This window comes from Cnephaeus nilssonii, assembly GCF_951640355.1.
Source record: "Cnephaeus nilssonii genome assembly, chromosome: 4".
Lineage (NCBI taxonomy): Eukaryota > Metazoa > Chordata > Mammalia > Chiroptera > Vespertilionidae > Cnephaeus > Cnephaeus nilssonii.
Genome location: NC_137075.1, coordinates 88,459,542 through 88,472,734, shown reverse-complemented (window position 1 = coordinate 88,472,734; position 13,193 = coordinate 88,459,542). Strand labels below are relative to the sequence as shown.

The 13,193-nt window shown below is 43.9% G+C and overlaps 1 protein-coding gene across 13 annotated transcripts in view; it reads right to left on the bottom strand.

Moving 5' to 3' along the window:
* TTLL5 (tubulin tyrosine ligase like 5) overlaps nt 1–13,193 on the bottom strand; it is a 258,885-nt gene that overhangs the window by 52,709 nt on the left and 192,983 nt on the right. For all 13 annotated transcript variants that reach the window (XM_079769843.1, XM_079769844.1, XM_079769845.1 and 10 more), the window contains one exon: nt 11,737–11,954. In XM_079769843.1, the coding sequence (XP_079625969.1) occupies nt 11,737–11,954 (218 nt within the window). The remainder of the gene's footprint in view (nt 1–11,736; nt 11,955–13,193) is intronic.

Sequence of the window (13,193 nt, the reverse complement as noted above, 5' to 3'; positions counted from 1 at the left end):
CTTCCAAAGCAGAGCTCAGAAAGTTTGCTGCTGCAGCCTCCTTCACGGATTCTTTTATTTCTGTACATTTTGGGGCCAAAGGAGATGTTTCCCTTGTTTTGAAGCTCAGCTCTGTCCTTTTGGTTTTCTTCTTTAAGCTTTTATCTCTCTTTGCTATGTGTTTGAAGCAGAGGGAGAATATTAAGTGTGAACTTATGGAGCCAACTTGACTGGAAGTCAGTAGGTCCAAATCTAATCTTTTGTTTTGTTTGAAACTAAGCCTTTGCCTTCAATAGTCATCAGTTATTAGTGTTCAGGAAATCAGAATGTGTTTGAATTTCCATAGCCTTGCTAGCTAGAGCCAAATCACACTTACGAATATCTTACAACAAAAATGTGACTTCTTTTAATAGGGAACAAGAGCCGCAACAGAAATTACAACTATACCAACCAGCATGCATGGACACTTAATATATGCCAGGGAAATACATTATCTCATTTAATCCTAAGAACAACTCCAAGACGTAGGTAATCTCTTACAGATAGTGAAACAGAAGCTTAGAGGTATCCCTCAATAATGGTCAATTAAGTGAAGGAAACAGGATTCGAATCTAACTGGAAACCTTGGACTGTTAGCAGCTGTACTCTTCTGCCTCTCCTAACTCTCTACACTGTATAAATGATCAATGGTAATTGCTATTTAGTGACCTCTGGTGCACACACCTTGATGCAAAAAACTATGTCACTACCACCAGCACCATTTCCTGAGAACTCATCATGCAAATAAGCTCTCTCAAGAGCTGGGGCCTGAGCTTATCTCTTCTTTCTCAAAAACAAACTTCAAGAAAGCAGGGCTCATTTCTGTTTTGTTCACTGGTGTTATCACCAATATCCAGAGCAATGCACAGCATAATGGACATTTAATATAGATGTGATAAAACAGTGAAGGCAAGATGTATGTCCCTAAGAGATTTATGGGAAACAGAAGACATATAAAGAGAAAAAATAAGCAATAAACTAAAACCTGATCTTGAATAAGAGGCAGGACTTAGATTCAAGAGGCTACAAGCATTCTGTAGAGGGGATGGACATGAGCATGTGGGAACAATAGTGGAGCAGACTGTGCAAGGGGGTAGTATAACATAGGAAAGCCAGAGACATGATAGAGGACACACTGCAGAAGGCTTTCATGTCAGAGTAGGGGCCCAACCTGATCTTGCAGGCACTTGAAAGCCTCCATAGATTTCAGAAAAAGGTTCAAAAAATGATTTGAGATGATATATATTTTGTATCCCCACCCAAGGATCTATTTATTGATTTTAAAAAGGTGACACACACACACACACACACACACACACACACACACACACACGATGTGAGAGAGAAACATTGACTGGTTGCCTCTTGTACTCGCCCTGACCAGGGATCAAACCTGTAACATATTTTTTGGTGTATGGGATGATGCTCCAACCAACTGAACAACCAGGCCAGGGCTAGAGATGATATTTTAAAATTGCTTCCAAGGCTTGCTTGTGTACCCTATTTCTAAATATATATTTTATTGATTTCAGAGAGGAAGGGAGAGGGAGAGAGAGAAATAGAAACATCAATGATGAGAGAGAATCATTAATTGGCTCCTGCACGCCCCCTACTGGGATTGAGCCTGCAACCCAGGCATGTGTCCTGGCAGGGAATTGACCGTGACCTCCTGGTTCAAAGGTCGATGCTCAAGCACTGAGCCATGCTGGCTGAGCTACCCTATTTCTTTAAGAACCAATTTGAATAGTTTAAAAACTTTTGCCTTGTTCTACTTGGTTTTCTTTTTACTTAACTGATTGTTGTTTTCAAAATGACACCTTTCATCCAGTTTTTAAAATTTAGTAGCATACAGTTGTGCACAGTGTCCTTGTAATTTTTCAATCTCCCCTATGTCTACTTTTGAAACCTCTTATTTGAATTCTCTTGTTTTTCTGGCAGAGCTATGTTTATTTTCTCCTTCCCTGGCCCCAAACTAAATACGTAGTGTTTCAAACTTAACTAATTTTATTGCTTACTTTTCACTTTATATTGCTTTTCTTCTTAATTTCCTTTGATCTGTTTTTCTTAGCTTTTTCTTATTGACCCTTTTCTATGTTCAAGAGATGAGAGCTTAGTTCAGGTATGACTAATAGTTTATGTGCATCTTCACCAGCTCAGTGTCTTCCCTGTCTGTGGTAGACATTACTAATCTATCAAAGTACTCTTCATTGCAAAGTTCGAGCAGTCCTCATAATTATCTTCAACGTGACACTCTGGGAAAGCAGCAGGAGCCAGTGTATCAGTTGAAGCCAATCTGCCATTTGTATCTTGGTTAATTTCCCCCCCAATATTTCTATGTTTTAACAACAAAAATAACTAAGATAATGAATTTCCCTTTTAGTACATATTTAACTACACTTCAAATATAAGTTTTGATATATACAATTCAGCCCTAGCCGGTTTGGCTCAGTGGATAGAGCTCTGGCCTGCAGACTGAAGGGTCCCAGGTTCGATTCTGGTCAAGGGCACAGATCTCGGTTGCAGGCTCAATCCCCAGCCCTGGTTGGGGCATGTGTGGGAGGCAACCAATCAATGTATCTCTCTCACAGCAATGTTTCTCTCTGTCTCTCCCCTCCCTTCCACTCTCTCTCTCTAAAAAAAAAAAGGAAAAATATCCTCGGGTGAGGATTAACAACAACAACAAATAAAAAATTTTAAGTTATACATATATGAACCACCAAAGGATGACCCATCATTCTATGGCTCTCATGCACTTCTTTTCCCCACTGGACCATACACATCCCAATGTAACTTTTGGTTATCGTACCCAGTTCTCTGAATGATGTTGTTGTCTATGTCCAAAACAAGGCTTAAGATCTCCAAATGCCACCACGATCAAGGTCCAAATGCAGATGATTGGTAGAGGAAAGAGAGTCTAAGTGGCAGAGTCCTTGACTGGCCCTTACTACCTCTTGCTTTCTCCAAGTCCCAACCCTTAGAGTGAGGGGGTATTCCAGGTCTCCCACTGATTTCTGAGACTGCACTCTCATAGGAAGGCAGTAGATAAAAACCCTCCGTGTCGTTCTTCAATCTAATCCTTCCACATCTAACTGAAATCACCCCAAAACCTCAACGTAAGTGAGATACCAATTCTTCCTCCTGTTGAGTATTTTACTGGCCATTTAAGTGGGAAAACTGGTGTGGAAGGGGAGGAGTGTAAGTTCTTAAGTGCTTCCATTGCACTTTCTCAAAGGCAGTATTGTGGATGATTGACCTGCCATTTGCTGTATAAAATGAATTTGAATAGATTGAAATCAGTGGCCTACTGGGAAGAGTCTGGGGTTAACACAGATAAGGATTTCAGTTCTGACTCTGCCACGGACCACCTGTGTACCTTGCTACACTCAGAGCCTCATACTATGCCTCTTTCCTTTATATTCCAGCACTAAAAGTCGATGGTTATTGTGAGAGCATGATTTATGATCATAAATATACATTTGGTCTTCTCTTGTTTCTGGCTTATAGCTTCCGAAACCTTGGAATTCCCTAAGTGCTGAGAGTGATAAAGGTGTCTTCTGCTATGTTAATGAGGGAGCTTTTGGAAGCACCTAAAAATGGGGGCTGGTTTTCAGGAGAATCAACTATGTGTAGAGGACTGGAACTTCCAGTTGAATCAATCACCAACAGGCCAATGATTAATCAATCATGCCTGTGTAATTAAAGCCTCCATAAAAACCCAACAGGATGAGGTCTGGAGAGCTCCCGGGTTGGTGATGTGGGAAGACAACATGGCAGCTCTGCACCCCTTGCCCTCTGCATATCCTCCATCTGGCTTTCCTGAATCACATCCTTTTTATAATAAACTGGTCTCTGGAAAGTAACCTGTTTCTCTGGGTTCTGTGAGTCATTTTAGCAAATGAATCGGAACCTAAGCAGCAGGTTTTGGGAACCTCCGATTTATAGCCAGTAGGTCAGAAGTCTAGGTAACACCCGGACTTGCACTGACATCCTGAGTTGAGAGGGTCATTGGAATTACCAATCTATAGCCCTAATCTATAGCTGCCCGGTCAGAAGCACAGGTTAAAAGTCTGGGTCTGTGGCTGGCATCTGAAGTGTGTGTATGTGTGTGCACACCCGTGCACAGTCTTATAGGACTGATTCCTTAACCTGTGGAATCTGCTGCTATCTCCAGGTAGGTAGAGTTAGAATGGAGTTGGATTCCTGGACACCCTGTTGGTATCTGAGAACTGCTTGTTGATGTGAGGGGAAACCCTCCCCTTTCCTCTGCCCACCTTGGAACTGGCTCCAGGAACCCTTTTTAGTGATATGTTTTGGAAAAGTATAATTTAGAGAATCCTATATTTAAGGATGGATATCCCACAGATTCAATCATATTTCTTGAAATTACAAATAATGAAAGGCTGAAAGACTGACAGATGGTTAACCTACAATATGACATCTATGTTCACATCAAGTACCTACTCCTGGACCATTTCAACTCGCAATCACTTTGCTTCATTTTAAACGAATCCTAAGTTAAAAAGAAATTGCTTTATAAAAAAAGAAGAAGAAAGAATAAACACCTGATCTTTATGTTTACATTTTTCTGATGTCACCATTTAGGTCAGATGAACTGGTACCTGGTTTTAGCAACCTGCTGAGCTCCTGACCGCTTTTCTCCCACCTAATGCCTAGCAGCGTTTAACAAACACCCCTGTCCTGGGTGCTGACACGGAGAAGCAGTTACCTTCGATTTCTATTAAGGTCACCCTGAGGAAGAATATCCTAAAACCTGGGTAAGGAAAGTGAGTCCCAGCTGATGGAAGAAAAGCAGTTTAGTTAAGTCTGGTACAGCAGCTTTGACCCTGCCCTTCCCAGTTCATCTCTAGTCTACTAGTTTTGCCCAGGTCGCTGGCAAACTTGAACCTCCTCAGGTTTCTTTCTCCCCATTTCCTGGAGAGTGTAACTGGCTCTGAAGAAGGGCCCTTACAAGGAAGAGACCGTCGTGTGCATGTACTTGTTCACAGGCTGTCATACTTCCTGGTTCAGCTGACTGCCTGGAAGAAATACCCCAGACAGTTCTGAAAGGAGGATCGGAAGTGGGTACTAAATTATGAAGTGTTGCAAACACTAGAGAGGAAAATCAAGGAAGGCTATTGGCACTATAGAAAAGGTTAAAAAATCGAAATCATTCTCTTCACAGAACTGACGAACAAGATTTAGCTAAAGGAAATGTAAGACTATGACTTTGGGAACGCTAACAAAGAACTGTTGGGCCAAAAAGGGATGATGGAAATGGCTGTAAAGCACCAGGATTAAAAAGCAAATGTGCTCATAAAAAAGCTTTCAACGGAATAGACAGAAAACAAGCTATTTTGGGTAATTATTCAGTGGGGACAGTGGTTTTGTTTTACAGATGGGAAACTGAAACCTTTAGAGGGAAAGTGACCTGAATATTATCATAAAGAAACAGGACTCCACTGTTCTGACTCTCAACTCCCTTTGCACCCAAATCCAACGACATTCCATCTTTTATGTTCCATTGTTCTCTAAAATCAACCCTCTCGGATGTGGAAACTTTGATGCTCTTGGAAATTGCTTCTATATTTGTCTAATGCCAACTTCTGTGCTAGAGAATGTTGAAGTTCAACCCCCAAACAGGACTTGGCATGGTCTAAAGCTCATTACAACTTCTCATTAGTTGTGTCTCTTGGGGCAACTATGGCATTCCTGAGTGTGACTCAGTATCACCAGTCACAATGGAGGGTTCCCGATTAACCTGAACTGAGCCAGAGTAAAAGTTGCAAAAAGCTCTAAGCAAATGAAGTAACACAGCTTGTATGAAGTAAAACAATTACACACAAATTTCCTGAAATGCCATCTTAGTATTAACCACAATGCCTAACACTTATTTTACATACTAGAAGTCCGGTGCACGAAATTCGTGCACGGTGGGGGGTTGTCCCTCAGCCCAGCCTGTACCCTCTCCAATCTGGGACTCCTGGAGGGATGTCCGACTGCCCGTTTAGGCCCGATCCCGGTGGGCAGTCGGATCCGTAAACGGGCAGTCGGACATCCCTCTCATAATCCAGGACTGCTGGCTCCCAACTGCTTGCCTGCCTGCCTTCCTGATTGCCCCTAACTGCTTCTGCCTGCCAGCCTGATCACCCCCTAACCACTCTGCTGCCAGCCTGGTTGATGCTTAACTGCTGCCCTGCCAGACTTCTTGCCCCCAACTTCCCTCCACTGCCAGCCTGGTCACCCCTAACTGCCCTCTCCTGCAGGGTTGATCACCTCCAACTGCCCTCCCTTGCAAGCCTGGTCCCTCTCAACTGCCCTCCCTTGCAGGCCGGGTGCCTCCCAACTGCCCTCTCCTGCTGGCCATCTTGTGGTGGCCATCTTGTGTCCAAATGGGGGCAGGATCTTTGACCACATGGGGGCAGCTATATTGTGTGTTGCAGTGATGATCAATCTGTATATTACTCTTTTATTAGATAGGATAGAGGCCTGGTGCACGGGTGGGGGCCAGCTGGTTTGCCCTGAAGGGTGTCACAGATAAGGGTGGGGGTTCCCTTGGGGTGTGGGGCGGCCTGAGCGAGGGGCCTGTGGTGGTTTGCAGGCCGGCCACGCCCCCTGGCAACCCAAGGGGAGGCCCTGGTATCTGGAATTTATTTTCCTTCTACAATTGAAACTTTGTAGCCTTAAGCGGGTGAGCCCGGCCAGGGTGTGCGGAAAGCTTTGCTTCCCCTGTTGCTGCCGGCAACCCTGGCCTGCTCTCTCAAGCTCCATTCTGCCGCCATTTGTTTGAATTTGTTTACCTTCTACTATTGAAACTTTGTAGCTTGAGTGGAGGCTTAGGCCTGCAAGGGCTATGGAAAGCTTGGCTTCCTCTGTTACCTGGGAAACCATGCTCTCTGTGGCTGTAGCCATCTTGGATGGGGGTTAATTTGCATACTTGCCCTGATTGGCTGGCGGGCGTGGCTTATGTAGCGGAGTGATGGTTAATTTGCATATTACCATTTTATTAGAGAGGATATTACACACCAGGCACTGTATTTGTGCTTGGCATTCATTAATCATTTATTTCTGTCAATGACCCTATGAGGCAGGTACTATGATTATCCCTATTTTAAAATAGGAAACTGAGTCACATAGATGTTAAGTAACTTGCTATGCTGGCAAGAAACATGAGTTACTTTAGAATAATAGGACTATATCAACTGATACTGAGAATCCTGATTTCAGAAGCCTTGGAAGAGCTCTGTAGGTTAAAAATAACTTCCTCAACCCAAATAAAGTATGGAGTTTAGTTCACAATAATGAACCAATGACAGTTTCTTTGTATGGAACATCCTTCAAATGTGCCATGGCGATGTAAGATGTTAAAAGTAGGGAAAACTGGGTGTACTCATCTTTATGAGTACTGTCTTTACAACTTTTCTGCAAATCTTAAAATTATCCTATATAATAAAAGCCTAATATGCAAATTGTCCCCTCGACCAGGAGTTCGACCGTGAGTTCGGCCAGGGGGTGGGGCCGGCTGGAGGCCCTGGCCGCTGGAGGTTGCAGGCAGCTGGGGGAAGGGGGGCCCCGGCTGGCAGCCACTAGGGACCCTACCCGTACATGAATTTTGTGCACTGGGCCTCTAGTCCTAAAATTAAAAGGTTCTTTAAAAAAACAACAACACTTTATTTGGATACTTCACAGAGGGAGCTTTTCACTGAGTCAGTGCAGATAAAAACAATGCTTTTCTTTCAGAAGAGCATCGAAAACTGTGGGGCTTGAGCCCTTACCAAATAGCACAGTTGGTTAGAGCATCATCTTGATATTCCAAGGTTGTGGGTTCAATCCCTGGTCAGGGCACACACAAGAATCAACCAATGAATGCATAAATGAGTGGGACAACAAATCGATGTTTCTCTCTCATCAATCAATAAAATTTTTTTAAAAAAAGAAATCTGTGGGGCTCTCACAACACTGCACATTTCACATGTAGTAAGATAATGTTCAGGTCCCCTTTAGTGCTAATTTATTTAGCTGCAGAGACTTGTGCTGGAGTTTTAAAGGCAAATTGGAAACTATTTCCTGGAACAACGCCTCACAGCATGCCTTTTGATTCTTGGATTATATTTCTTGAATTCTGAAGAAATCTGCTTTTTTCCCCCCTTCTGTGCATTTTTGGTGCTGAGCTGTTTCCGGTTTTCCCACACTCCTGCCTGTCAGAGAGAAGAAACCACAAAAATGCAGCAAAGCAAAGTTTGTCCATAGAGTTGCAATTCCACCTCTGAAGGCTGGAGAGCTCTCCTGCCAGCAGTGGGTTCAGGGCAGTGAGCGGCGCCTTCAGATGGCCAGCCCGCTGCCTGCTGCCCAAGCCTACCTCTCCACCAGCAGACCAGCTAGCCACATGGGCCATCAGGCCATCTCAGGATACTGGCAACCATCAGAGAATCCACAGACAGAAAGCGTGCCGGCAAATGCAACATTCATTTGCGACTCACTCATTTTCCTGCCTAACTGTGGGATTCTCAAACCTGTGCAAAAGAGTGTGATTTAGAAAGCTTGTGCCAGGTCCATGTACTTTACAAGTATTAACTCTACTAATATTTATCAACTGAAGCAGATATTTTTTTTTCACCCCCACTTCACAAATGAGGAAACTGAGGCCAGAGATTAAGTAATTTGTAACTTGCTGGAGGTCTACAGTCTGTAAGGTGTGGAGTTGGGATGTGAATACAGGCAGTCTGCCCTGAGGCTGCACCCTTAGAATCTGACTCTCCTCTCTCCAAGGGGAGAGGCCATACAGCTTCCTTCCTATTGTGCTACTGGCTTTCAACCAGGAATGGCAGCCTTCCTACTGCCCTTCTCTACTGCTCCAGAGAGATCTGTAAAGTCATGACAATACCAATAATTCCAAGAATGGTGCTTGACACTTAGTAGGCACTGACTATATTTGTTGGATAAATGAATAATGGCAGCAATATAATTAAAACAGCCAGAAGGGATTGTTTTCAATTCAAATTCAGAATTTGATTCACCGTGCAAGGGGGTGGGTGGGGGAACTGTAACCATTTTTGCCCTATCCTAGGATTCTTTCTTACTGAATCTGGTTTTATAAAGGACAAATGAATGAGGATCTGTAATGAGAACAAGACAAATACACAAAGCTCCTCCAGGTGTTTATACATTAGGAATGCCTGCCTCTTCCACACATCTCTGACAAGTGCCCCAATTTTAAATGGAGAATTAGACCCAATACCCTTTACCAGTCTATTTCTGGCTCACTAGCAGGGGGTAGAAAGAAGGATGTGGCCCACAAACATTTGATTCAGGAGTGGAAATGTGTTTTTGAGGTAAAATAGGTAGACTACACACGGCATTGAAGGGAACCAACGTGTTGCCACCCTGAAGCTGGTTTTTTGGGTTATTGATTCTAAGCTATTAAGAAACAAGACTCGGAGGGAGCCTGTGACCCTCTCCACTTTCCTGCCCAAGAGATTCAGACAGAGAAGCCTGCTTCGGAAGGAAGCCTTGGCTTACTCCCCTTAAGGATCTTACCCCGGCAGGAAGACTCCAAGCCTGCTTGGTGGTGACCAGCTGTGCCCACTGTTTTTGAGTTGCCTGGCAAGAATTTTCCTGCCATGTTCCCCTTTTCCTCAACTATCTATATAGCACCTATTCTCACTTCTGAAATCTAAGACCCCATCCCCCATTTTCTCCTTTGTCAAAAATGTCTTATACACTCAATGTTCCTCGCTGTCTTTGGAATTTTCATGCTTATGTGAATTCCCCATGTGCATGTATTAAAACTCTGATTTTCTCATGTTAAACTGTCTCTATTAATTTGATTATTAGCATATCCAGAAGAAATTAGAAGGCAGGAGGAAAAGTATTTATGTATGTGTATATATATATATATATATATATATATATATATATATATACATATATACACACACACACACACATCCTATCTAATAAAAGAGTAATATGCAAATTGACCATCACTCCAACACACAAGATGGCCGCCCCCATGTGGACACAAGATGGCTGCCACAAGATGGCCAGCAGGGGAGGGCAGTTGGGAGGGACCAGGCCTGCAAGGGAGGGCAGTTGGGGGCAATCAAGAATGCAGGGGAGGGCAGTTAGGGGTGACCAGGCCGGAAGAGGAGGGAAGTTGGGGGTGACCGGGCCTGCAGGTAAGGGCAGTTGCGGGGGACCCAGGCCTACAGGGGAAAGCAGTTGGGGGGGACCAGGCCTCCAGGGAAGGGCAGTTAGGGGTGACCAGGGAAGGGCAGTTAGGGGTGACCAGGCCTGCAGGGAAGGGCAGTTAGGGGTGACCAGGGGAGGGCAGTTAGGGGCAATCAGGCTGGCAGGGGAGCAGTTAGGCATCAATCAGGCTGGCAGGGGAATGGTTAGGGGGTGATCAGGCTGGCAGGCAGAAGCGGTTAGGGGCAATCAGGAAGGCAGGCAGACGAGCAGCTGGGAGCCAGTAGTCCTGAATTGTGGGAGAGATGTCTGACTGCCCATTTAGGCCTGATCCTACCGTGATCAGGCCTAAACGGGCAGTCGGACATCCCTCGGGGGGGGTCCCAGATTGGAGAGGGTGCAGGCTGGGCTGAGGGACACCCCCCCCCATGCACGAATTTCGTGCACCGGGCCTCTAGCATACACACACACACACACACACACACACACACACACACACATATATACACACACACACCGTATTTTCCGGTGTATAAGATGACTTTTTAACCCAGGAAAATCTTCTCAAAAGTTGAGGGTCGTTTTATATGCCAGGGGTCATCTTATAGGGCAGGTATATCCCAAACTCTATATTTTAACTGGAAAAGTTGGGGGTCGTCTTATACGCCGGAAAATACGGTATGTATGCATGTGTATATATATACATATATATATGTATATTTACTGATTTGAGAGAAGAAGAAGAAGAAGAAGAAGAAGAAGAAGAAGAAGAAGAAGAGAGAGAGAGAGAAACATTGATTGGTTGCCTCTGCACACACCCTGACTGAGGATTGAACCCTCAACCTGGGTATGTGTCCTGATCAGGAATCGAACCCGCTATCTCTTAGTGTATGGGACATGCTCCAACCAAGTGAGTCATGGCCAGGGCAGTATTAATATTATTTTATGGCCCACAGTATCAAAAACATTGCCACGGAGCCTGCTGACGAATGTCAGTGAAAATCTTCATAATAAAATCCCACTCCTATGTCTTCCTATTCAAGTGCCTAAAACTGAACAAATGAGGGAGGGGCAGGGTATTGGATTTTACATGAAATTCTGAGGCTCTGACTCTGTAGAATGACCTAGAGAGGAATGCCTCCAGGAGGAAGTTTGCATTTCCTTTCTCCAGGCCCCCAGTTCTGCATTGTTACCTGGTGCACTGATTGTAGCTCCTGCCAGAAGCTGGAAGGGTTGGTTAGCAATGACCCTGAACCCGTGGTGGTGGCAACTCTCATCACAATCCCTGGGAACCTAAAAGAGCAGTGCCTGTCCCTCCCGCAGGGTAAGCAAGAGCCCAAATGTAGGTACCGTTTCCATAGCTCCCCAGGCAATTCCAAATTGGAGCCAGAGCTGAGAACCAGAGTTAGCCTTTATCACCCATCAGGTGTTCTCGTTTTCAGCAAGTCAGTACAAACTGTCTTGAAGATTCCGTAAGTAAAGAGGACTATTAGCACAGAGCTGATATAACTCAGAAGATTATGGCAAACTTACTTGGAAGCCCTCTGAGATGTTGCCTTTCTGAGGACTTGTTTGTGATTGGATGGGGGCTTGGGGACCAGGGACGAGGAAGAACTTGGAGGTGGCACCACTTTCTGTGGCAGAGTGGCTGGCTTCTGGCCACCAGCTGTGGCACTTGAAATTCTGCAAGCTGCACCATTACTCATTGTCCATAAATTGGAGTTAGGTAGTGTCTGGCTGCCAAAGATCGCCTATCAGAAAAAGGAAAAAAAAAAAAAAAAGATCAGTGGTGATGCCCTTACAATTCATTTGCTATAATTGGACGAGAGGGTTGTAATCCTTCAGTGGGACAAAAGGAAAAGGGAAAGTGTTAAAATAAAGTAATTTTTTAGGAAAAACTTTCTAATAATGCCAGTGCAGGTCTAGATTCAGAGAAGGGAAATATCCTGAAGCAGAGTCGAGGTGCTCTGTTGAAAGTACTCTCAGCAAGGAATCCAGGCATCCGGGTGCTACGCATTGGTCCATATGAGTGAATCAGAAGAGCATTTGGTCTCTCAGTCTTAGTTTCCTTCATTGTTAAATTCATCAAATATTTAACAAATGTCTCCTGCTGGATGTCAAGTAGTAGAAGAATAGCACAGAACAAAAGGAACTGGAAGCTTGACTCAACCTGAGCCCACTCCCAGACACTGCACCCCTCCAGAAGGTTTGCACATCTGAGGAAAGGGAAGAAGTCAGTATGGCTAAGGCGTAGTGAGCAAACAGAGCGGAGAGAGGAGGCTGGGACAGACACCAAGAGCCAGACCATGCATGGCCTTGGGGGCTATGTGTAGAATTCTGGCATAGTAACATCTTGTTGGCCTAAAGATTGTCACAAGATGTACATCTGAAAGCACTTTCAAAGTAAAATAACTACTCGAATACAAGATGAACACAAGCGTATTTTTGCTCAGAGGGTAAGCCTACAAATAAACGAAGACCTAAAAATCATGATCTAAACATTACAAACACCAACACATATCGGTAGTTAGAATGGGAATGTATGCTTCCTCAAGTAGACCTTTTAAAAATTCTTACAACTTACTTACCTCATTAGAAATAGATTGTTTTGTATCACAAATTTTGTTACTGGTTCTTCAATACTATTAACACTGCTTTCAATATGCATGCATTATAAAAGCTTTAAATGTGAAATAATATTAACAGAGAAATACTATAATGGACAAAATACATAGGACTTTGTATTAAATGATGCCTGGCAACGGATTCCATCCGTAGACACCACATATGAAGCGACATATGGAAAATGTCATTTCCTGTGTCAAGGTCCAAAGGAATGAGATTAGATGTTCTTAGGAAACCGTTGCCTTCTAGATAGACGTCACTAGCATTATTTTTGTCCTTTATAAATTTTATTTTTTAAGATAAAAAAGATGAACTGAGTAGCTTTTAGTAAAATGTTATCCAGCCCTTCTATACTCATGCCTGGG